The 27,304-nt window shown below is 43.2% G+C and overlaps 1 protein-coding gene across 1 annotated transcript in view; it reads right to left on the reverse strand.

Moving 5' to 3' along the window:
* LOC138733859 (E3 ubiquitin-protein ligase UHRF2-like) overlaps positions 1–4,767 on the reverse strand; it is a 67,683-nt gene extending 62,916 nt beyond the window's left edge. The window contains exon 1 of the mRNA XM_069881365.1: positions 4,221–4,767. Within this exon, the coding sequence (XP_069737466.1) occupies positions 4,221–4,373 (153 nt within the window). The 5' untranslated portion in view covers positions 4,374–4,767. The remainder of the gene's footprint in view (positions 1–4,220) is intronic.
* Positions 4,768–27,304: the final 22,537 nt, after the last annotated feature.

Below are 27,304 nucleotides of genomic sequence, written 5' to 3' on the forward strand. Positions count from 1 at the left end.
GAGCTAGAGGAGCAAAATGAGGCTCCCATGATCCAAGAGGAGGTGGTCAGAGCCTTGCTAGCCCGACTAGACACCCACAAGTCTATGGGGCCGGATGGGATCCATCCAAGGGTATTGAAGGAGCTGGCGGATGTGCTGGCCAAACCCCTTTCCATCATCTTCCAGCAGTCCTGGAAGACTGGGGAAGTCCCACTGGACTGGAGGCTGGCTGATGTTGTGCCCATCTACAAGAAGGGTTGCAGGGAGGACCCAGGAAACTACAGGCCTGTCAGTCTGACCTCAGTGCCAGGGAAAGTCATGGAGCAGGTGATCTTGAGTGCTATCATGAAGCACATGCAAGAGAACCGGGTGATCAGGCCCAGTCAACATGGGTTCACAAAAGGCAGGTCTTGTCCTTTTCTGCAGAGCTGCTACCCAGCCAGTCACTCCACAGCCTGTATTGTCTCCAGGGGTATAGTGGGTTGATCCAGACCAGCAGCCAAGTACCCACACAGACCCTCACTCACTCCCCTCTCCCACAGGACGGGGAGAAAGTAGAAGGAAGGTGAGAAAACTTGTGCATTGAGATACAGTTTAAAAGGTGAAGCAAAAACCGTGTGCTCAAACCAAGATAAAAAGAGGAATTCATTCACTACTGCCCATTGGCAGGCAGATATCCAGCCACTTCTTGGAAAGGAGGGCCTCAGCACATAATAATGGTTGCTTGGGAAGACAGATGTTGTAACCACTAACATCCTCCCCCCTCCCCTTTTCCTGAGCTTTTATTGCTGAGCATGATGTCACATGGTGTGGGACATCCCTTTGGTCAGTTTGAGTCAGCTGTCCCAGTAGTATCTCCTCCCAAATGCTTGCACACATCCAACTCAAGGGCAGAGTGAGAAACAGAAGGCCTTGGTGCTTGTGCCTGTCCCTCAATCGGACCTTTTCCTGTAACGCTGATCAAGGGATAACCACCAGTGGTGGTCACAATTGACGCGTCTGGTCTGATGGCTGCATCCAGCTCAAGGTGGATTTTGGGTAGACAGATAACACAATAGCCAAGAGCTAATCTACGGCATTGAATCTTGTTAAACCACCGTCATATTTACCATCAGTCTTCGTTAAATTGCTGGTTTATATAAATGAAAATACTTCTGCCTCTCTCTTGTGACTCAAGTGTATCACTCCATCTAAGACAATGCTGCACAATTACCATTCAGCAATAGCCAAAATACTGGTGTCTTATCAACACTGTTGGTCACAAATCCCGACCATAGTACCATATGGGCCCACCTATGAAGGAAGTTAACTCCATCCCAGCCAGACCCAGTACAGGGGAGTTAAGCCCATATCAGGACTAACCCCTCACATTTTATTCCTTTAGCACAATACATTACTCTCTCTTTACCTCCCATTTAGTTATAGCACCTGTACATCTCTATCACATCCCTAAGACTCTTACAGCAGTGATTTACATATTGCTCTGATAATATTTTACCTACATCCAGTTGGATGGAAGCAATCCTTCTCAGTTTCCCCCCTTCTGGTTAATAGTACTATGAGATCAGCTGCTGAATCAATCAAACCCAATCATCAAGAAAGCTTTCAAACTCATTATGAAGGTTACAAAAAAAAATTTAAAAAAAAATAAAAAAGGTACATAACAAGTGAAACTTTATGAAGATGAAGACTCTAAAACTCTAGCTTCAGTGATGATTCCCAACTATGCCCTAAACTATCACCCATCCATGGGGACAAATTCAGCTATAACATCTTGTTATTTGACATTTTAAATTAAGACACGCCATACTAACATAATGGCTGAAATACAGATACTCTAATTAGTTTGACCACTGACATACTTACTTCAAGAATCACTACTTAATACAGGCTCATTTTCTCTACTTCTCAGGGAAACTGTTTTCCACAAATAGCCAGAGCAGAGACCTAGTATATTCACAGAAGAAGCAGCACACTAAGCAGGATTTGATTAGTACCAACTTGTTTTTAACTCAAACATAAGCACAATGATGCAGCGTAACTGGTAAAGATACACACATTTTCTGTACCCAGGAGGAACATTATTGCATTGGTAGTAACAGACCACATGCCTCATGTTAACTGTGCAAGATCATACAGTTAGGCTAGTTATCAACTTGGTATAATAAATAGCTGTGTGAACCAGAGCTTGACATTAGGTGTCTACAACTGGGAAAGTAGGCCCTGCCCCTGCTGCCCTCCCTCTCAGCACTGTGCAGTATGTAGCCCTTGGCCTCTCTCCCTAGACTAAGAAGTGTCTGTCTAGAAAAATAAAACTTCCCACAGAAGTACAAGATCTGAAATTGGAGGAGGGTGGAGACAGACAACTCGCCCGCTTCTGTTCCAGCTTCCCTTGTCAGAGTTCTGGAGCCTGGTCATCTCATCAACAAGACCACTGTGGATTAATTTACAACTTCATGGTACTGAATACTCAGAATTGACTGATATGCATGATATGATTGTTACGAGCTACCTGCTTTGAACATGCAGTAATAAGTTAAACATTACCAAAAAATGTGTTGTTAGTCTACATCAACCTAATCAAATTTTCTTTTAAAACTGACTAATAAGTCTTCTAAATACTTTCACTAGTGATCTGTGATGAAATCCTTAACAATACACATAAACATATGCTGACTCGGACGTAACACAAAAATAAACAAGTTATTCAACTTCAAGACCAATGCTGCTTGTATCTGCCTTCATCACAGCAGCGTAGGTTTGTCTACAGCCATCTCTTTCAACATGCCCTCACAAAACCTGGCTCTCATCTGTATTGTGAAACAGTAACATGATTGCTTAAAATGCAGCCAGCCTTTCAGACTACAAGTTTACACTCTAGTTATGAATGATTAACCCTTGGTGATAGTAAACTTATTTCTCATGGTTGTTCCTCTTCATACAGGTATATGCTTCATGTGCTATAGGGGTAGAAACCTTGCTCCATCTTACACTGCTCCGCTAAAGCTAGCATTGCCATGCTCATTTGTAGTAACAAGACCCATTTTAAGAGTCAATTTCCCTAAAAATACATGTCTGATACTCCTTTTTTTCCCCCTTATGTAACGTTTATGCCTCACTCCAATACTCAAGCACTGTATATATACCTCATTTATTTAAAGCAGCTTAAAAAATGTTATATGTTTCATCAGCAAAAATACAGCCCAAGGCAATCTCTTTGGATAAATACGTGCCCCAGACTGATAAGAGGAGAAAGCATCAACTCACAGAAAAACTTTTAACCAGTGGGCCCCAGGTGTAGATTAAGCACTTCTTGAGATATCAGCTATAACCGACATACTTCGCTGTAAAAAGGTGTTTGCAGCACATAAAAGGACTAGGACAATAAATTCACATGCAGCTCCAATACAAGGGAGTCGGGGAGTAGAGAAGATGCAGGCTGCCGCTGCGCCCCCGCCCCACCTCTGCATATTCGCATATGCAACTCCAGAAAGGATTCTAAGAGTCCTCTGTCTCTCCTTTCTGGTGGATGGAAAGGGTTCAGAGCCCAGAGTCTCTGAAAACCCTTAATCTATGGTGTGGCATCTAGGTCTTGGAAACCACTTGCAATGCACACACAGAAAACGTTTTCCTTTCCTCAGATGGAGCACCAAAAGGGCAGGAACCCAGAGAAAACACCTGTATTCGCTTGCCTGGTCGAAGAAGCAAAGCAGAGGATTCCCTCCCGCTCACACCCCACTGCCTGCTCTGTCACTTAAGTGTGATAAGCTTGAAGGAATCTCCCTCGGTTTCAGTGACAAGAAAAACACAAAGGGACCTCATTAGTACCCGCTCACTACTGCTGGGGGGGTGGGGAGGAAAAGTATAGAAAGAAACCAGAGTTGGGCCCAGAGCCTTTTATCATGCTGGACAGCTTGTTTTCCTTCCTTGTCACTCAACATCTCCGAGCCTCAGTGAGAGAAGAGAAAACAAAAGCCAGAGATCCCAGTATGGGAGGGGATAAGGAGCTTTACATCCAGTAGCTACGCCCCGACCGTCCACCCCAGACTGTCCACCCCACAAGTGGAAGATGGAGCGTGCATCCGCTGGAAAACAGTGGTTTAAGACAAAACATGAGGAACCGTTTATCTCCGGTTTACAGCACAGTCCTTAACATCAGTCACTGAGAGCAGAACATAAGGGGAAGAGGAGATAAAAAGAGAAGCTCCCTTCCACCCCTACCCTCCAGGTCTCCACCTCACCTGTTTGCCCCGGTAGAAGAGGCGCTGACGGTCGGGGCTCACATAGAAGGTCTTCTGGATCTTGTCCCGCAAACATTCAATCTTGGTTAGACGGCTCAGATCATCAATAGTATGGGTCTCAGTGCCGTCTATGGTACGAACTTGGATCCACATGGTGCGCGGCTTCCACTATCTCAGCCACCCGCAGTGAAGGGGAGGCCTTGTTCTCTGAGCGCGCGACAATAGAAGACAGAACAGGCGCTTCCCTCGCTTTGTTCAGCTCAATGGTAGCAGGTTTTTTGAATCTCGCCGAACAGCCACAAACCTCCCAGTCCACAGACCTTACTCAAAAGGGCACGGAAAGGCAAAGGAGACCTGACCCAGTCCTCGTCTACTCCCCAGGCAAACCCCGTAATCACACAAACAGAACCGTAAGCTCTCCAAGCCAGCACAACACGAGGCAAAATCTAGCAAGAATCATTACAGGCAGGTCTAACAAATAACCCCAGGAACCACCATCAACCTTCAGAGAGTGTTTACTAGCCGCTACCGGTCTCATACAGAGGTCACAGCGCCAACAGTGATCTCGCGAGAGCTCTCGGCCGTAAAGAGACGGCTTTGGGAAGCGGGGGGAGGATAGATAGCATCATCATCTCTCCTTCCGCATTCGGCTTTACACAAAGTCACGCCCAGCCCCACCCCGCCCTCTGAGTATTCTCTGGCTGGCATCTTTGTTCCTCTTGCTCAGGAGTTCTATCAAGGACTTTGGGGGAGGGGGGACAGTTTTGTGCACGCGTAGAGAAGCGGCCATTATAGTTCCATAGTTCCTATAGGAGCCAGGTGGGAACGTCTTCTCGTTCCCTCACAGAGCAAAGCGTCTCTAGTCTCAGGCCTGCATATTATACTGATGACGTAGAAATTGACTCTCTGCTTCCACCTTTCCCTTTCAGACACACACAGACTCAGGACCCAGCATGTTATGTGTCACAGTTGTGAGAATTAATTGATAAGTTTTGCTGCAGCTGGTTTGTATGTTTAATTATCTCATCATATAAATCTGTCTTGTAAGATGTCGCCGTTTTAGGTTAAAAGATAACCTGTCTTAGGGCTGTGAGAATTTATTAATATGCTTAGTTGTCTTCTAAGATGCAGCTGTTGTAGGAGATAACATGAAGGGAGTCTCCGGACATAGTTGGATAATAAAACAAACAAAAAAAATGAGCATTCTTTGAAGATTTATATGGTTCTTTGTCTAAAACTAGTATATATACCCACTGCTTTTGTAAGATGTTATGCCTTTTTTAGAAGGGCATCCGATTAAGCGCTGAATTGTAAAATAAAAATATTATTGCCTTTGCTTCGAAGACTTTGTCCTTTTCAATATTTTACCAGTGAATGAGTGTTTCTCACACAGTGACACAAAAGCATGGACCTGACATGGCATAAATAAAAAGCAAGTAAAACTGCTTTGCATCCACTGATGAAATCTAGGCCCCAATGTTTCCCACTACAAAAATGCCATCAAAACCTCAGTTCAGCCAGATTTAGCTCTGCCTAATAAATCCAGAATAGATCTGTCTGCTCTTATTGTATTAGAAAAGTGCAGATGTGGGCCAAGACAAAAACATCAAGCCTCCTTTTTTAACATGGATCAGATGTGTGGGTTTTATTAGCTACATTTTTGCTGAAAACTCTGAGTAATGCTGAAAAAGTCTGGACTTTTCATGTATACTGGTAAAATGGTACTGTAAAAACATCTGATGCTATACTTGGTGAGATCCAGCTTATAAATATAGGTCTCTGTGATGCAATGCCTGGGAGCATTGAATCCTACATTTTTGGGCAGAGTTTGCAGCAGCTTTGTCGTCTGAGTAGTAAAACTTTAGAGACTGAGATAACAAACTGACAGGTTCCAGATGACAGAGATGTGTCTTTGTGACTTTTTTGTATCAGGATGATATCAAAGATCCCTGCATATTAATTTCAGATCTGACATAATTCCCACTGGGGCCTTGGTTAACTTACTTTTAAGGCCTGATTTTTGAGTATTAAGCACTTGCAAAGGCAGCTGAAATAAATGAGTTGCTTAATCTTCCTGGAAATCTGTTCCATGCCTTTTTATCTCCATTGTTCCATCTCTGTTCTTAAGATAATACACACCTTCCTGTAACTATGCCTACTACAGCAGGGCACCAGCGTGTCAAAGAGACTCAAGTTCGAGTTTGGTTTATAGCTTGATGGTGGCATTACAAGCTCCAATTCAAGTAATGTAGTACACATGATCTAGTTAAATCTTTGTGTGTCAGCCTTCTTGGCTGCCCTGAAACATTTAAAGATAACCAGTGCAGAGGAATACAATAGGAATGTGGTGTCTTCGGCTTTGCCCTAGTTCCACTCTATCACCACAGTAAAGGGAACAGAGTTTCAATATAATCCATAATAATTTGCCAATCCATATAATTTGCCAATCACAATCTTCCTCATGAAGCTACTGCTAACAACAGAATGTGTCTCTTTTCTGGAATGGGGGAGGGACTCTGAAATGGGGTCAGTGTTAATGGGTTAGAAGAAAAAGAATCAGTATTTTATGTGAGCCTATGTAGAAAGCACAGAATCATCTTTCTGGAATAGGAAACACCTTGTGCTTGAAAGACAGAGACTGAAAGAGGATTAACCTGCTACAAAAGCGTATCTGGAAATCCATTACCTGGTTGGGGATGTAAAGAAACAGAGATCAGGCACAGGGGTTACTGATTAGAAAGATCACATTGCTATGGATTGATAGTAGGTGGGCTGCTTTGTAACATGCAAAGTGGAATTAGATACTAGAATATAAAGGGAAAGAAAGAAGATAGAAAGTATTTGACTGGTAGTCCGTGAGAGGATGGGAAAAGGGGAGGTTAGTGGAAAAATGAGCTAGCTCTTAGGAGATGATAATGTCCTGATGGAGTCTGCTAATGAGAAAATTATGTACTGATTAAAGAGAAATTAATTGAGCAGCACAGAATGCATTATGGTCTGGAATGAGGGTAGCAGAGACTAATATATTAGCAGAGAAATTACAGGATAGGTAGATGAAATGGCTGAGCCATCTGATGTATTTAGCGGTATTGCAGTTAGGTAGCAGCAAAGATGAGGTTTGAGGCAGTAGACATAATAGGGCTGTTTTCTTGCAAGAAAATCCTACAATACAAGTTCTGACACCAAATAAAAATGAGACTAACTCTATAGCTCAGGACTCAAGAGTGGGAGGGGGAGAGACAGAGATGGTTATAGAACATTTTCTAACCTGTCACAGTGAGATAAGGCTCAACTCAATTGCTTCACTCGGTACAAGTGGACACGTGTTCAAATATAGATGTTTTCTTACCCTCAGTCGGAAAATGTCAGTGTATAAGAGTGAACAGTAAGTTAACATCAAATTTCTTGTGAAACTGAAGAAATACACAATGAAAACTTTTTAATTGTTGAACGAGGCTTACGGTGAAGAGATCCCAAAGATCTCTTCAGTGCTCAAAGGAACCTGTTTTTTGCCAGTAGAAGATGTGAAAACAAAAACGCCAGAGATCCTCAAAAGCCTTTCTGAAAATGATCTGTAGAATTGCTTTGAATGTTGGCAGCAACATTGTGCAGCTGTGTGTCAACTCAAAAGGGAACTATTTTGAAGGCGATCGCAGTTGATTTTGCTAATTTGTTAAATGAGTTACAGGCATAGTCTCATTTTTTTTTTGTATTGAACCTTGTAGCTTGAATGACTGAAGAGGGGGACCCTCTTTTGCAGGTGGGGTGTGCATGGCATGCTGCACATGCATCAGAGCCCTGTTCTATGCTACACAGATAGTAAAGGGTTTGGGATATCTGGCTCTTACAACAAGGGTCCTAATTATGTCAGGCAGTGTATGAGAAAGACATTACTCACTTCTGCTTACATTTCCTTCTTAGGTACTGGTCAGTTTTACCATTAGTTCCTAATATAATATTGCCTTAACTATATTATAATGAATATATGTATGTATGGCTCTGTATTTGCACATACCAGATAATTTTTAATCTTTAGAAACATCAGTATCTTCTGTATATGTATCATAACACTGGATTTCTATTCATAAACTGCTCATGTTACACACAAATACAACTTTTATTCCTGTCATAAATTAGAAATACTGATGCTTTCTGTTTTCAGCATTTTATTTCCTCCGTTATTAGAAATACTTCAAAAGAAGAAAACTCACCCTCCAATACCTTAGTTTTCCCCACGTTTCAGTTTTAAAGAAAAAATATTTGTTTTCTTTTTCCCCCCTATTTCTGCATTTATTGAAAAGGTATATCTAGACTAAGTTCAGTCATCATCATTTGCATTTCTACTGTCTAACAGATCTGCTAACAACTGTTTCAGGGATGCTAGTTGTGGTATAAGTTTTTTGGTAGACATTGGAGTAGCCCATCTGAGGTAGGTGAAGACCTCCATAATAAATAAAATACTCTCAAAAAAGCTATAATTCTCTGTCATTTTATTTATTTCTTCTTACTTCTTAACTTTGTTTTCCCCCTTTTTATAGGCAAAGAACGTAGACCTCTGAATAACTCAAATGGAAATGAAAATTACCTCCTTTTCAAGTATGTAACATACCTCCTGTAAGCTGAAAGTGTTTTTTATTATATTGCTATCAGCATTTCATAAAGGTGCAATAAAATGTTATCTCTAGTGACTGATAAACAGAGAGAAGCAGAAGTATTTTCATTTATATAAACCAGCAATTTAACAAAGACTGATGGTAAATATGACAGTGGTTTAACAAGATTCAATGCTGTAGATGCTATTGTGTTGTTATCTGTCTCCCCAAATCCACCTTGAGCTGGATGCAGCCATCAGACCAGACGCATCAATCATGACCGCCACTGGTGGTTATCCTTTGATCAGCGTTACAGGAAAAGGTCCAGTTCGGGGGGGGTGGGAAGTTACAAGGGGATAAAAGAGATTATTGACAAATTTTTGCAATATGGATTATTAAAAGAATGTGAATTAGAATGTATCCAATACTGCCTGTAAAGAAATGAAGGAAGGAATAAATCATTAAGAATAATAAGAATCAAATCTTGGCCAGCTTGCAGCAAGAAAGAATGTGATTGTAACAGGAGTTTAGCTTGTTTACTAGTTGAAACAAGGACAGTCCCCCAGTAGGAACAAAGGACAGACCTGAGCTCACTATGAGGACACAAAGAGGAAGGAGATAAGATAAAGAACATCAGAGGATTCTGAAGATACAAAGGATCTGTGACGTACATACGAGAGTGCGTGGTAAGATACGATAATGAGTTCTATGTATGTTTAACCAATATTCCCTGGAATCTATATGAATATGCATGTTTAACCAGTATAGAAGTCCTGTAACCAGCCTCAACGGACACACACGTTAGGTGAAATGATTCCCTGTGTGTCCAACATAGTATTATGTATTAAAGCAATACCTGCTTAATAATAAAATTGCCATTGATTACTGAGTTTGGCTTTTTTCACGACATCAGAAACCAGATGGGAAAAGATATAGATTAGTGCAAAATCTAAGGGCCATAAATAAAATTGTAGAAGGTCTACATCTGATAGTGGCAAATCCCTATGCCTTGCTGACCAAATTAAATAAGATCAAATGTGATTTACTGTACTGGATTTAAGGGGTGCCTTCATCTGCTTGATATTGGCTGAAGAAAGCAAAAAATTATTTGCCTTTGAATGGGAAAACCCTGAAACTGGTAGTAAAACACAACTAACCTGGACAGTATTGCCTCAAGGCTTTAAGAACAGCCCAACTATTTTTGGGAATCAGCTGGCTTGAGACCTGGAAACCTGGGACCAGAACTCTGTTGCAGTATGTAGATGACCTTCTGATAGCTATGCAAACTAAGGAGGACTGTGTACAATGGACCGTAAGTCTACTGAACTTTTGGAAGACTGAGTGGCTGTCAGGTATCTCAGCAGAAGGCCCAGCCTATACAACCACAAGATCTCTGGAGGACACAAGGAGCTCAGAACCTCTCTGGGAATGACAGGTTGGTGACATTTATGGATATATAACTATGGACTCTTAGTAAAACCATTGCACGAACTATTGAAAGAATATCCAATGGGATCATTATAATTGGCATGGACCGGGTGAGGGGATTAAGGCATGGACTTCAATCGGATGGATCGATGACCCTTTATTGAGTTAGCTGTTTCTTTATATACCCTTTTGGGTTACATAACAGGCTGTCCACAGCATATTATTGGCTAAAGATAGCTGTCCATAATGCTATTACTAACATATTATTGGCTAAACAACTGCGCATGCTAAAAAAACAAGTTACACTAAAATTAACTATGTTGATATTTTTCTTCTTTTGTTTTTCTCTCAGTTGGTACTTGTTCCCACCAAACTAGCTCTTGTTTTTATCTCGGCTGGCTCTTGTTTATCAGAAGGCTATCTCTTCTTCCCACCGAACTGGCTCTTGTTTTCCTCTCAGCTCTCTGTTTCAAGGTCTTGTCAGAGTTGCTCGGTATCAACAAGGCCTACAGCATTGAGTCCTTCTTCCCTGTAAAATGTCTCCACAACTGGGGAGGCAAGAAGGGCATTTGAACAATTAAAGAAGGAATTGATGACAGCCCCAGCTTTAGGTCTCCCTGATGTTTCAAAGCCATCCTGGTTATTTTCTCCATTAACATTGTGAATCCAGCATCTTTCTTTAGTGGAGTCACTTTAGAACCGGTGGTACGTGACTGCCTTAAGATGATGGAGATGGTATATTCCAGCTGTCCAGATCTAAAAGAAGAACCACTTATGGATGCAGAAGATTCCTGGTACACTGATGGAAGCAGCTTTGTGAAGCAAGGACGTTGCAAGGCTGGGTATACTGTGACCACCACCAAAGAAGTGATCGAGGCCAAACCATTACCCCCAGGAACATCAGCCCAGAAAGCTGAAATAATTGCCTTAACTCAAGCATTGGAACTAGCAAAAGGAAGAAATATATATATATGGACAGATTCAAAATACACCTTTGGATTTGTGCACGCTCATGGTGCTATCTGGAAAGAACGAGGACTCCTTACCGCCCAAGGAAGACACATTAAACATGCAGCAAAAATCTTAAAATTGCTGGAAGCTGTAAATCTTCCAGAAGAAGTGGCTATCATGTGCTGTAAAAAGGCACCAGAGAGGTAATACTGACCAAGAAATTGGTAACAAATTGACAGATCTTGAGGCTGGGAAGGCCACAGAAAAGGCAGGAGTAATATCCGCTTTGATTCCAGATGGTAAGCCTCAAATCCCTGATTCTGATTTAAAATTGGAAAAATATTCAAAGGAAGATAGGAACTTGATTAACAATATGGCAAGGAAGGAAATGATGGGTGGTTTTATGTTCCAGATGGACAAATAATAATACCATCAGGAGTACTATGGTAACTGATCTTAGACGAGCATGGAAAAACCCATTGGGGCAGAGATGTTCTGTATAAACAATTGAGTAAGAAATTGGTGAATAGGAATGCAAACAGATTTCCTGAACTCCTGAGAAAAGGAGGGTACCAGTATTTATTAGTACTAACAGATACTTTCTCAGGTTGGCCAGAAGCTCTTCCCTGCAGGACAAATAAAGCAAGAGAAGTCACAAGAGTATTGTTGAATGAAATTATACCTCGGTTTGGAGTGCCTGCAGTAATATTGTCAGACAGAGGTACACATTTGTGCTAAAGTGGTACAAAGATTAGCAAAATTTTAGGAATTGATTGGTAGTTACATACTCCATACTGACCACAGGCTAGTGGCCAGGTGGAGAAAATGAATCATCTGATTGTTGCTGATAAAACAACAATTAGCTAAAATTTGTCAAGAAGCCAATTTGTATTGGTATCAAGCACTCCCTTTGGCCTTGGTTAGGAATCAAACCAAGCCAAAGGGCCCAGGAAGGCGCTAGCCCCTTATATCAATTGCAGTATACAGGAGAAGATCTTACACAATTAGGTGAGAATTATTTACCAGGATGTTTAATCAGCTTGCAAAAACAAACGAACTTGCTAGAAAAAAACACACTGTATTAGCTGCATGGGCTAGAGGTTTAGATCACCCTGTACATCCTTTTAAACCTGGGGATGGGGTTTATGTTAAAGATTTCACAGGAAAACCATTAGATGAATAATGGAATGAACCATACCAAGTATAGTTAACAGCCTTCACAGCAATCAAGATTAGAGAACAGCTGCCTTGGATCCAATTTTCTTGAGTGAAGAAATTGCCTGCCAGCCATTGGACAAAAGAACGCTTAACACCTTTAAAATTAAGGCTAACTAAAGTAAAGTAAACTGTAAAGGTGGAAAATTTTTATTATTATTTTTAATGTATCCATTAGGAGAAAATTTATTTTCCCATAAGTAGGATGCCTCTATAAACATTTGGGAAGAACTGGCTTGTACAATATACAATAGTACAGCCTTTGGTTTAAATGCCAGTTCTTCAGTACAAGATGTATTTCTTCATGTGCTTTGGGAATCCCCATAAGCATTCAAACCTCGCAAAACTATACTTTGGTTGTCAAAACTTTGTTGTGTAAAGCTGAAATTACGCTAGCTTCCTTTTAACACCAGGAGCAGCCGTGGCCATGACTTGTAACACTTTAAAGAGATTTATTTGTAGCTATGCAAGGAACCTCATCTGTATCTCCTGAGCTTTGGAGGCCTTACGTCTTGATCTGGACAACCTCATGAAGCAGTTTTAGAAAAAAGAGCCACAACTGATTATCTGTTATTAAAACACCTTAAAGGGTGTTCTGATCTTGAAGACACGTGTTATTTCAGTTTGACCAATCAATCTCAGACTGTAGAAACCTCTATAAAAATTTTGTATGGCCTTCTTAACTCCATACAAGAGCGGGAATATGTAGATCTTTCCTGGTTAATTTCTTGGCTTCCAAACTTATCCTGGTTAAAACCACTTTTTCTTAGTGGTGTAGCATTTGGATTATTAATTTTGTTAACCCATATAGTGTTTCAATGTGCATTTTGGTGTTATCAGTGAACAGCAGGAGATAATGAGACATGGAAAAGAAATCAGATCAGACATGCAGTAAAAAAAAGGAAAACATTTTAGAAAAACCTTAAATGAAGAAGAGCTACTATAACATTGATTTTGCAAAAGAATTTGCAAAGGCCTTGAAAAGGGAGGATTGGAACTGTGATTTGTAAATAATGAGATGGAATGTCAGCTGCCATGTGTTAAAACAAGATGAATGACTAAGGTAACAATAATGACCCTTATCTTCTTGTCCCAAAGTGGTTATCACTAACGGCACACAGGCACAATCATCAAGGCCTTCTGTTTCTCACTCTGCCCCTGCAGTGAGTAGGCTGGATGTGTGCTGGAGACACTGCTGAAACAGCTGACTCAAACTGACCAAAGGGATGTCCCATGCTATGCGACATCATGCTCAGCAATAAAAGCTCAAGGAAAGAGGAGGGGGATGTTTGTGGTTACGACATTTGTCTTCCCAAGCAACCATTATTATGTGCTGAGGCCCTCCTTTCCAAGAAGTGGCTGGATATCTGCCTGCCAATGGGCAGTAGTGAATGAATTCCTCTTTTTTTTCTTGGCTTGAGCACACGGTTTTTGCTTCACCTTTTAAACTGTATCTCAATGCACAAGTTTTCTCACCTTCCTTCTACTTTCTCCCCGTCCTGTGGGAGAGGGGAGTGAGCGAGGGTCTGTGTGGGTACTTGGCTGCTGGTCTGGATCAACCCACTATACCCCTGGTGACAATACAGGCTGTGGAGTGACTGGCTGGGTAGCAGCTCTGTAGAAAAGGACCTGGGGGTCCTGGTAGACAGCAAGATGAACACAAGCCAGCAGTGTGCCCTGGCAGCAAAGGTGGCCAACAGCATCCTGGGCTGTTTTAACAGGAGCATAGGCAATAGATTTAGTAAAGTGACTGTTTCCCTTTATTCAGCACTTGTTAGATCATATCTAGAATATTATGTCTGGTTTAGGTCCCTCAATGGAAGGAAGATGCTGACGAAGGAAGGAATAAATCATTATATTAAGGGAATGAATTAGCTTAAGCACTAATAAGAATAGTAAGAATAAGTTTAAGCAAATCTCGGCCAGCTTGCAGTTGGAAAGAGTGTGATTGTAACAGAAGTTTAGCTTGTTTACTAGTTGAAACAAGCAATAAAGCAAGTATTGTGTATCTTAAAGAAACTTATCTCTGAGTGATGCTCCAAGCCAAGGAAAAAAGACACTTCTGCAGCAGAAACAAAGAACAGACCTGAGCTCACCAAGAGGACACAGTGATGAAGGAGATAAGACAAAGACCACCAGAGGCTTCTGGAGACACAGAGAAACTGACGCACATACAAGAGTGGGTGATAAACTATGATAATGAGTTCTCAGAAAAATAATGAATACGTAACATGTTTCCTGGAATCTATATGGATATGTATGTTTAACCTGTATTTCCTAGAATCTAGCCAGTATTTCCCAGAATCTATATGAATGTGTACATTTAAACAGTACAAAGGTCACGTAACCAGCCTCGAGTTGAACACATTAGGTGGAATTACCCCCTATGTACCCGGCACCACTTAATAAAGAATACCTGCTTAATAGTCACAATAGCATTGATTACTGAGTTTGGCTTTTAGATGGCATCAATTTTGACACCCCATATGGGACAACCTCTTCTCGCGTGCATGACCTGGTGTGTACAAGGATCCCCTTGTGTGGGAACATTTTACAGAGAACAAGGCTTGGATGCTGTAGGACTGATTGATACTGAACAATTCTAACAAAGCCTTGAAACAGAGAGCAGAAAGATAAACAGGGACCAGCTGGGAGGAATGCAGCAGCTAGTTCAGTGGGAACAAGTACCAGCTGAAAGAAAAACAATTAGAGAGAACTGTCAACATAGTTAAGTTTAGTATAACTTGGTTTCTTAGCATGTGCAGTAGTTTAGCCAATAACATGTTAGTAATAGCCTTATGGACAGCTACCTTTAACCAATAATACACTGTAGATACCCTCGTGGGCACCCAGTTATGTAACCAAAAAGGGTTTATAAAGAAACAGCTAAGCTCAATAAAGTGAACATTTGCTGATTATATTGATCTCTGTGTTTCATTCCGTGATGCTCCTGTCAACAAGTGGCGCCCGAACAGGGACCCTCGGATTACCTGCCGAAGTTGCTCAGACTGAAGACAGGGTAGAAGGTGGAAAGACCGGCCGAAAACTTTCCGGCACTGACCCGGTGCTGAAGATTTTTCCGGCACTCCTGAAGATTGAGACTTTCCGGCACTGCTAAAGATTGGAGTAAGATGCGCATCCAAATAAAAAAGACTCCGGAGTCAAAGATCCGCTACAGGCAAGTAGCGGCGGTCGGGGGAGGGGATGGGTTCCACGCTTTTGAAAGACGAACAAGCAGTGGTGAAACTCCTCCAACATATCCTCTCCAAGAGAGGGATTAAGTATGACAACAATTGTCTAATTGAACTATTGAAATCAGCTACTAAGTTGCTCGGTCCCTGGCGGAAAGTTTTTGAAGCATTAAAGGCGCACGTGGGCTCTAAAAAGCAGAGCGATAATCCCGAGCCGAGTGCAGGATCGTCAGCAACTGCACTAACCCCCACCCCCCTAAACTGGCTGCGCTGGGCTCTGCACCCCCTGACGGGAGGGCCGACAATCCCTTCGATCCGGGTCCGATAGACACCGACAAGGAGCCCGATCCACCCCACCCTGTCCCTCAGACCGAGGGGCACAAGCCAGGGGGGAGGCGCAGCGGCGCGGGGAAGTTGAAATGTTGCAAGCTTTGCCTGTGATCTGTGCGCGGGACGGCGGTCCGCGCTGGGAGCTAATTAGTGACGAAGCGACAAAGGAGATTCCAGAAGCTGCAAAAGAGAACGTACTAACTGCTCTGGGGCCGAGCCGCCCGGCCGAGGGGTTCCACGCCTCCCCCGCCCTCCCGACCCGCACCGGGCCCGACCCGCTCTGTCCCGCACCTGCTAATCCTTTTAAGGCATGTGAGGCGCCTCCTGCACCAAAAATCATAGATGGTATCGTAAAAAGACGCCGTTTTGCTGTGCCTGGTCCTGGAGCTATACCTAACATCCTGACGGGGCAGGGAGAATGCGGAAGTTGCACTGCGAGCGTACCCGCACCAACTAAAGATAATGCGGAAGTTGCAGTTGCTGCACCTGCGGGGGGAGGTCTCTGCCCAGAAGCGCGATTGCCTCCGCCCCCGGACGTGCCCACTACGACACCCTCTAGCTCCCGAGCTAGTTCTCCAGTCAAAGAAACACAGGAAACAACGGATGATCTCATTCAAACTTTAGTGAAAAGAATAGATCAACTCGAATTGTCCGCGGCTACAATTGAGCAACCGAAGAGGCCCCTCACGCTTCTTGGGAAGGATCTAGACGGGTCAAATTCTAACACTGCTGTTGTATCAATGCCTTCCTGCGGGATACCTATGACTGTTCCATCTGCACCGCCGTATCCCGTACCTACCTGTTTGTCAACTCAGGGTACTGTAGTGCCCAACCTTCTTACTCTCCCGATGAGAGATAGTACCGGGTTTCATCAAAAATGGAAAGGGATAATCAAAGATGCGATAGTAGAGGGATCGTTTTTCCCTGAAGCCTTTCCAGTCTCTGTTACACCAACCGGGGTACAACAATGGGAAGCTGTAGATTGGAAATTATTAGAAAGAGCTCGTAACTCAGTTACCCAATATGGTTTACATCATCAGATGACTAGACAAATTATACAATATATATTTACTTCTGATCTACTAATTCCTGAAGTAGTAGATCAAATCACGTCTGTTTTATTATCTCCCTCCCAACGGATGATTTTTGATAGAGCCTGGCAAAAGGCAGCAGAGGCTGAAATGGCTAAACTAAGACAGCAAAATGATCCACTTTATGGTGTTCAATCACAGCTGTTAATTGGATCAGGACCTTTTGCTTCTGCGGACGTGCAAATGCATTTCTCTAATGAAGTATTATGGTTATCACAAACACTGGCACTACATGCACTTGCTAGCGTTCCTGATTCAGACTCAAAAAAAACCCCGATAAATTTGTGTCCATAAAGCAAGGCCAAACGGAATCTTTTTCACAATTTGTTGATAGATTATATTCGGCTTTAGAACAACAACATGATTTATCCCCTGAAATGAAAGAAAACATGTTTAAGTTATTGGCCTTTGAAAACTGTAACTCGTCAACCAGACGACTCCTGATTACCTTGCCTCAAGGATCATCAGTAGCTGACATGTTAGAATTAATGAACAGGAATGCTCAGGAAGCTCATGCTGCTGTGTTTGCTGCTGCCATTCACGAAGCAGTCCGACCATTAGCGGCAAAAGGTAGTCAGAAAAACAAATGTAGCAATTGTGGGAAATTAGGTCATTTTAAAGCACAGTGTAGAGCTCCAAGACAAGGGAAGTGGTGTGACAATTGTAAGAGAGACAATCACAATACTAATGGGTGTAGGAGATCAAACCAGGGGAACTCCAGAACAAGTGCGACGGCCCCTTGCGCTGGGACAAAAATAGAGAGGGCCTGGTCTGTGCAGATGCAAGCAGGATCAGAACAAGTGACAACCCCAATGCCAGCCATGAGCCTGTGACCCAATCAAGTGGTATCACCTGCATTCCCTCCGCCACAGCAGGGAGTGCCAGAGTGGGCTTGGAAACTGCAGTAGATGTCACCCTACAAGAGGTTAAAGTATACCGAATTGATTCTAATGCAAAGGGTCCTTTGGGACAAGGACTTAGTGCTCTTTTAGTAGGGAGATCATCTACTACTTGTAAAGGCATATTTGTTCAACCTGGACTAATTGATGCAGACTTTACTGGAACTGTCCACATTATGGTACTAACATTAACACCTCCTATGTTCATACCTGCAGGAAGTCACATTGCTCAATTAATACCTTTTAGATCTTGTGTACCAATGACAGGAACTGACTCTCGCGGAGATGGAGGTTTTGGTTCCACTGGACAACCGCAAGTATATCTTACTTTAGACATACACAAAGCAAAACCAGAATGTCAAATCGACATGATAGCAAAGACTGGTGAAATCAAGAGGGCCAATGTGCTTATTGACACTGGTGCTGATGTGACCATTACCTCGCATCAACAGTGGCCTCCTCACTGGCCTACGGTGTCGACTGCCACTGGTGTTTTCGGAATAGGTGGTGCTCAAGCCACACGAGTCAGTTCAGATCCCATATGTTTCCAATTTCCTGATGGCGCGCAGATTAGTACTAGACCTTATGTTATGGAAATCCCCATTACCCTAATTGGGCGTGATATTCTTAGTCAACTGCATACTGTATTGATTACTCGTCCTTTTTAGGAAAGGCCATTGATAAGCAGCCGGTTTTAAAAATCACCTGGAAATCCCAAACACCCGTCTGGGTGGATCAATGGCCATTAAAACAAGAACGGCTGCAAATTATTCAGGATCTAGTACAAGAACAACTGAAGGCCGGACATATTGTTCCATCTACCAGCCTTTGGAATACTCCAATCTTTATTATTCCAAAGAAAAGGGGAAAATGGAGATTGTTGCATGATTTGAGAGCCATTAATCAGGTTATGGAAACAATGGGTGCACTTCAACCTGGTTTACCTTCTCCAGTAATGATTCCAGATCCATGGGAGATACTAATAATTGATTTGAAGGATTGTTTTTTCACTATTCCGCTTCATCCAGATGATGCTGAAAAATTTGCTTTCTCTGTACCCTCAATTAATAAGGCGCAGCCAGCTAAGAGGTATCAGTGGGTAGTTTTACCTCAAGGCATGAAAAACTCTCCTACAATGTGCCAAATGTTTGTGGCATGGGCACTAAAACCTTTTCGACAGCAATATCCCTTTTTAATTGTATATCATTACATGGATGATATACTCATTGCAGGACCAAACCTGTCAAAACTGAATATTTTACACTGCAAATGCTGGAATTATCTATGGTAGTTTGGGCTTGTAATAACTGGTCTCATGGACCTTTAAATATCGTATCAGACTCATTATATGTAGTGCGAATTGTTAGACGGATAGAGAGAGCAATGATCAAGGAGGTGAAAAATGAGCGTTTATATAAGCTTCTTTTACAGCTAATGCAAACTTTGGAAATGCGACAACATCCTTATTTCATCGCTCATATTCGTAGCCATCAGTGTGATACTGGACTAGTGATCGGAAACAATCATGCCGATCACCTAGTCGCCCCAGCTTGGGCGGGTCCATCTCCTAACACATTCGCTAGAGCTCGAGATTCACATGCCCTTTTGCATCAATCTGCAAAAATGTTGACTTGCCAATTTGCAATTCCATTTAGAGATGCGCAAGGTATAGTAAAATCTTGTCCTAATTGTCAAAAGGTAGGATTTGGAATAGGCATTGGTGTTAATCCCGAAGGGTTAGAACCCTTACAGATCTGGCAGATGGATGTCACCCACGTTCCAGACTTTGGAAGACAAAAATTTGTCCACGTGACCATTGATACTTTTTCCATGGTTATCTGGGCAACAGCTCAAACTGGAGAAACTGCCAAACATGTACAAAAACATTTATTTGCTTGCTTTGCAGTACTGGCTTTTCCCCAGTCGATCAAAACAGATAACGGTCCTGCTTATATATCACATCGTTTTCAACAATTATGCAATACGTGGGGCATTAAACATGTTACTGGCATCCCACATTCACCCACAGGACAGGCAATGGTTAAACGTGCAAATCAAACACTGAAGCATCAGCTTCAAAAACAAAAAGAGGGAGAATCTCTGGGTCCTACAGAAAGATTACATAAAGCATTATATGTTTTGAATTTTTTGCGTCTGACAGGATCCAGGGAGGACCCCCCAATGATTATACATAGTAGTGCTTTGAAGTCTGGATATCCAAAGGATAAACACAAAATATTGGTAGAGTATAAAGATGTCAGAACAGGTATGTGGAAAGGACCGGCAGAGGTGCAACTAACGGGCAGAGGATATATGTGTTTACTTACAGGGGAAGGTGTTCGCTGGATTCCTGCAAAATGGGTTCAACCTTGGAAAAAAGAAGACCATTTGTAGTTTAAATATGCATAGCATGGAAAAATTGTGGATCCAATAGCGATAACCAACATTGTATGAATGTATTCAGCTAGCTTTGAAATGAGTGTTTGTGTGTGTGTGTTTGAAGCGCTTCAAACGTTTGTAAGACTTACAAATTGGTTTTGATTAATCTTGAAAATATATCTCTGGGACCTTTCAATCTCAAATGTCCACTAAGCCGGCAAACAGGTAGATTTACCTGGGGATCTTTGGAATGAAAGGCTTCAGAAGGAAAAGTTTTAAAATACCTAGCAAAACATGCAGCTGTATGTGTGTGAGTGCCCCTCACCCGCCCTCCCGCCCTTCTCCATCCTTTCTAATTTTTGTTTTTTTCTTTCAGCTTTGAAGAAGTTCAGAGGAGTTAACAGTGTTACCTCTCTAGGGGAATGCCACTTTGTGACAACACTCTTCATTCCAGTGTCACTCATCAGCAACTGCTGGGCCTTAGTGCAGACAACCTCTAGGGTTATTGAGTGGATAAAAAAAAAAAAAAGAGGGGGGTGTGAATCAGGAGAGACACTGCAAAATAGATTGATGAAGGTGCAATATGTAATGAATTTTTTGTGATTAGCGAGAGATGATCAAATTGTGCCGAAATTGAAGCATATACAAACAAGACGGTGTGAAAGTGCTATTGAAAAACAGTTACTATGAGCAATGGACAGGTCTGTATAAACTACTAACATGGGGACGAGGCTATGCTTGTGTTTTAACAGATACAGGACCACTTTGGGCACCCGTGAGGTGGATCAAGCCCACGCTGCTGTGTGACAACTGTTAAGCCCCAGCCATGGAAGCAGTTGACAAGAATGAGGAGGAATGTTGGTTTTGATGGTGTTGATTGCTTTGACAATTATCCTGTGTGTTACAGTGTATACAACGTCAGGTCAATCATATGTTTCACCTGAACGCTTTAGTCATCGAAAAACAAAAAGGGGGAATTGTGGGAACATTCTACAGAGAACAAGGCTTGGATGCTGTGAGATTGTTTAATGCTGAACAACTCTAACAAGGCCTTGAAACAGAGAGCAGAAAGATAAACAGGGGCCAGCTGGGAGGAATGCAGCAGCTAGTTCAGTGGGAACGAGTACCAGCTGAAAGAAAAACAATTAGAGAGAACTATCAACATAGTTAATTGTAGTGTCACTTGGTTTCTTAGCATGTGCAGTAGTTTAGCCAATAATATGTTAGTAATAGCCTTATGGACAGCAACCTTTAACCAATAATACACTGTAGATACCCTCGTGGGCACCCAGTTATGTAACCGAAAAGGGTTTATAAAGAAACAGCTAAGCTCAATAAAGTGAACATTCGCTGATCATGTTGATCTCTGCGTTTGATTCCGTGATGCTCCCGTCAACATATAAACCCCTGTTTCTTCCCTTTTCTCCCCATCTTTCTCCTTATACTCTCTCTCTTTCTATCGCAAACCGCTTTACGGGCACAATTAATAAGGTTTCAGTTTGGATTGAAATTTAACTCCCTTGACTTGTTGAATTATTGCTTTTTCCTTTGCACTCTGAGATCATAGCTGAAATGAACCATCACACGTCCACTTAGGAGTGGACCGTGACGGCATGCAACAGACTTTCAGGCCAGGACGAAGTGTTGTGATGTACGGAGTTAAATCTTCTTTCGTCAGCAAGGACCATCCCTCTTGGTATGTCTGAAAAACAAACAAAATGGCAAATGCCTGGTTCAGTTAGAACCAGAAATTAATGATTTGAAAGGAAGGTACAATCCACTGGGTATTAATTTTGTGATCCTTTCCATGGACATCAGTGGCTATCCAGGTATGTATTCAATGGGGTTTTTAAAATTAGGGGAACCTCCCCCACTGTTGGCAATTCTGCCAGTACTGGTTGTCCTGGCCGATGTGGTGTTTTTTCATTCCCCTGCTCCATCTCTTCCTTCCCAGGGAGTAGAGAGGGAGGTTGTGGGCAGAAAGCATTAAGTTGAGGGCATCCATTTATTCCCCCAAAATTGTTTACCTGGGTTGCTGCATCAGGTAATCAAATGGTCCAGTTGGGTGACTCTGGCTTTAAAATTCACTTAAAATTTGTGGCTGCCATTGTCTGGTTGTATTGATTGTGGGTTTGGTAGATAACTGAATCAGAATTTCAATGCCTTTACAGTGTTGTCTCCAGTTGCCCTGGTGACTGCTTCAACCTGGGTTAGGTCTGATACAATTTCTACTCCAACTAAAACATTTTGTTTCCCTTCCGATTTTCTAAAAGGTCTGATGTAATCAACCTGCCATGTGTCATAGAATCATAGAATAACCAGGTTGGAAGAGACCCACCAGATCATCGAGTCCAACCATTCCTATCAAACACTAAACCATGCCCCTTAGCACCTCGTCCACCCGTGCCTTAAACACCTCCAGGGAAGGTGACTCAACCACCTCCCTGGGCAGCCTGTTCCAGTGCCCAATGACCCTTTCTGTGAAGAATTTTTTCCTAATGTCCAGCCTAAACCTCCCCTGGCGGAGCTTGAGGCCATTCCCTCTTGTCCTGTCCCCTGTCACTTGGGAGAAGAGGCCAGCACCCTCCTCTCTACAACCTCCTTTTAGGTAGTTGTAGAGAGCAATGAGGTCTCCCCTCAGCCTCCTCTTCTCCAGGCTAAACAACCCCAGCTCTCTCAGCCGCTCCTCATAAGACCTGCTCTCCAGCCCCCTCACCAGCTTTGTTGCTCTTCTCTGGACTCGCTCCAGAGCCTCAACATCCTTCTTGTGGTGAGGGGCCCAGAAGTGAACACAGCATTCAAGGAGCGGTCTCACCAGTGCCGAGTACAGAGGGAGAATAACCTCCCTGGACCTGCTGGTCACGCCATTTCTGATACAAGCCAAGATGCCCTTGGCCTTCTTGGCCACCTGGGCACACTGCTGGCTCATATTCAGTCGGCTGTCAACCAACACCCCCAGGTCCCTCTCCTCCAGGCAGCTTTCTAGACAGACTTCTCCCAGTCTGTAGCACTGCACAGGGTTGTTGTGCCCTGTAGAGGATTGGTTAAGAAGGAAAGGGCATCAGTGCCCCAAGTGCATGACCCGGCATTTGGCCTTGTTAAACCTCATGCCATTGGACTCTGCCCAGCAGTCCAGCCTGTTCAGATCCCTTTGCAGAGCCTCCCGACCCTCCAGCAGATCAACACTTCCACCCAGCTTAGTGTCATCTGCAAACTTGCGAAGGGTGCACTCAATGCCTTCATCCAGGTCATTGATAAAAACATTGAAAAGGGCTGGACCCAGCACTAAGCCCTGGGGAACCCCACTTGTCACTGGCCTCCAGCTGGATTTCACACCATTTACCACCACTCTCTGGGCCCGGCCATCCAACCAGTTTTCCACCCAGGAGAGTGTGCGCCAGTCCAGGCCAGAGGCTGACAGTTTCTCAAGCAGAATGCTGTGAGAAACTGTGTCAAAGGCTTTACTGAAGTCCAGGAAGACCACATCCACAGCCTTTCCCTCATCCAGCAGACGAGTCACTTTGTCATAGAAGGCGATCAAGTCAGTTTGGCAAGACCTGCCTTTTGTGAACCCATGTTGACTGGGCCTGATCACCCGGTTCTCTTGCATGTGCTTCATGATAGCACTCAAGATCACCTGCTCCATGACTTTCCCTGGCACTGAGGTCAGACTGACAGGCCTGTAGTTTCCTGGGTCCTCCCTGCGACCCTTCTTGTAGATAGGCACAACATCAGCCAGCCTCCAGTCCAGTGGGACTTCCCCAGTCTTCCAGGACTGCTGGAAGATGATGGAAAGGGGTTTGGCCAGCACATCCGCCAGCTCCTTCGATACCCTTGGATGAATCCCATCCGGCCCCATAGACTTGTGGGTGTCTAGTCGGGCTAGCAAGGCTCTGACCACCTCCTCTTGGATCATGGGAGCCTCATTTTGCTCCTCTAGCTCCTGGGTTTGTACACAGAGGGAACGACTTTCTTTACAATTAAAGACTGAGGCAAAGAAGGCATTAAGTACCTCAGCCTTGTTCTCATCCCCTGTCACTGTTGTTCCTTCTGCGTCCAATAGGGACTGTATGGTCTCCCTAGTCCGCCTTTTATTATTTATATATTTATAGAAGGATTTTTTGTTATCTTTCACAGACTTTGCCAATCTGATTTCTAGTTGGGCCTTAGCCCTTCTGAATTTTTCTCTACACAATCTCACTTCCCTCCTGTAGTCCACCCAAGAGGCCTGTCCCCTCTTCCAGAGCCCATAAACATTTCTCTTCTTCTTGATATCACTCAAGATCTCTCTGTTCAACCAAGCTGGCTTTCTCCCCTGCCAGCTTTTTTTCCGGAACATGGGGATGGCTTTCTCCTGAGCTGCTAGGATTTCCTTTTTGAAGAGCTCCCAGCCCTCATGGGCTCCCTTGCCCTTAAGGACTGTCTCCCATGAGACTTTGCCAACCAGCCTTCTGAAGAGTTCAAAGTCTGCCCTCTGGAAATTTAATGCTACTGTCCTGCTAACCACCCTCTTCACTTCACCTAGAACAGAAAACCCTATCATCTCATGATCACTTAGTCCTAGGCATCCACCTACTGCCACATCCCCCACAAGGCCTTCTCTGTTCACAAACAGCAGGTCCAGGAGGGCACCCTCCCTTGTTGGTTCATTCACCAGCTGTGCAAGGAAGTCGTCTTCCACGCACTCCAGGAACCTCCTAGACTGCTTCCTTTCTGCTCTATTGTACTTCCAGCAGATATCAGGAAGATTGAAGTCTCCCACAAGAATGAGATGCATGGATCTAGAGATTAACCCCAGCTGTTTATAGAAGAGCTCATCAGCTGCTTCTCCTTGGCTGGGTGGTCTGTAACAGACTCCCATCACAAAATCTACCTTCTGGTGGGCTCCTCTGATTTTAACCCACAGGCACTCAATCTCCTCATCACCACAATCCATCTCAATGGAGTCCAAGTCCTCCCTTACAAAGAGGGCTACCCCACCTCCTCTCCTGCCCTCCCTATCCCGCCTGAAGAGTTTGTACCCCACCATAGCTGTACTCCAGTTATATGAGTCGTCCCACCACGTTTCCGTGATGTCAACGACATCATAGGCTCCTTGCCCTACGACAGCTTCCGGCTCTTCCTTCTTATTCCCCATGCTGCGTGCATTGGTGTAAACGCACTTCAGCTGAGAAGAGTCCCAGAGTCATTTTTCAGATCGCAAGTGCAGAGGCGAGTCCTGCAAAGGATGCTTTTCTAATAGAGTACGACATTGACCACATGCAGAAATGATGGTATTACACAGCTCCCTAGTTACTGACCAGTCTCAGCTTCCAAGTTCTCAGAAAAGGTCTTTAACTCCAGAGTGTCCACACTTAATATCTAGCCATAATAGTTGTCCTCATCTTTCCTCTTCAGCTTCTGTTGCTAAGACAGCAATTCTGGTCAGAGGACCAGAACCTGACTGTTCCAAACATGAGCAGGATTGTCTCCTTTCTGATGTGCAGCTGCCCATCCAACTGACACAGGCTTCTGCTTAGCTATACTTAAAATCTCCACCCATTTCTCCTTTTGCCATACGGGTACACAATTTACTTCCCATTGATTTTGTTCCCTGAAGGGGAGCCACTCTGCATATCCTTTGAATACAGTGTATGAGTCTGTATAAATAAACACTGGTTCTTTGTTTTCTTCTTCTCTCTTTATCATACTCCAAACTGCTACCAATTCCCTTACTTAAGCACCTCCCTCTCCTTCAGTAACAATTCATTTTCCCGGAGTCAAGATGCAGTGCTACCACTCTATACTTCCACACCTTGCCTTCCCTCTTTGAAGAGGCATCTGTAAACCATACATTCCATAACCCAGGCTCAAATGGAAGGACTGATTTTATAGGAGAAGAAAAACTATCTTCACTGCTGTTTCCCGCTATGCAACTCACACTGGGGGGGAGAGGTGTCCCTACCAAAATGGCTTTAAGGACCTTAAAGGGCCCTCTCAGTACAATAGATTGTGATTGAATTATATTTTCTGCTTCCTGCAAGGCGAGATATACCACAAATAGACCCTTTTCACAACTGGAGTACCTCTTTTCCCTGTCCTTAAAGCTTCGGGAATGAAAAGCAATAGGCCATGTGGGACCCTCAGGTCCACGTTGCCACATATGAATGGATAGTCCTTGAACTGCAAAACCCCATTTGATTTGCAGAGGATCAGTCGGGTGTATAGGCATTATGGTTTGGTACATCTCGACTTCAAAAATTAACAACTTCAGAACTTCCTCATAGACATCTGTCCAGTCCCAAGAGACCCCTTTTTGTGTCAAAACATATAATGGGCGGGCTATTATGGAGAAATCAGGGATGTGCTTTCTCCAAAATACGAACAGCTCTAAAGTATGTTGGAGTTTCTTTCTATTTTCTGGTGAAATGGTGATTTGTAAATGATGAGATGGAATGTCAACTCCAATGTGTTAAAACAAGATTAACAACTAAGATAACAATGACCCTTATCTTCTTGTCGTTATCATTAAGATTAACTGCTCAGGTATGTCCAAGCTTTAACGACTCTGGATGAAATTCATTTTACCCACCTGGATATGCATTAGAGTTCCATGAATAAGGTGTGCTTGTAATTTTGTGGAAAAACTATGAATATGAAGATATCTCTGTGTATATAAAGTTCTCTGAAATCACTGTTGGGTAGAAGCATTCTGAGGACAAATCCTGGGTCTTCTCTGGCGCTGTATAAAGTGTACCTGTCTTAATGGTTTCTTTGTTTCAGATTTGGCACCCCAGGTGGAACCCTGTCTGCCCGGCTGCAGGACCCATTGAGAACAGGACTCTCTTGGGTACCCTCGGGGATTTCTCCAGAGAGACTCCTTTCCTCAATCGCAACACTGCAGGGACAGATAAGGACCATCCAATTAAAAGGTACGCTTTAGAAATCTTACTTTTGTGTTTGGGGACTGGTCCATTTGGTAGCTCCTCATAAGTCGTTACTGTATAACACGGGGTGAGCATATGCTGG

The sequence above is a fragment of the Phaenicophaeus curvirostris genome (assembly GCF_032191515.1).
Source record: "Phaenicophaeus curvirostris isolate KB17595 chromosome Z unlocalized genomic scaffold, BPBGC_Pcur_1.0 scaffold_52, whole genome shotgun sequence".
NCBI classification, from domain to species: domain Eukaryota; kingdom Metazoa; phylum Chordata; class Aves; order Cuculiformes; family Cuculidae; genus Phaenicophaeus; species Phaenicophaeus curvirostris.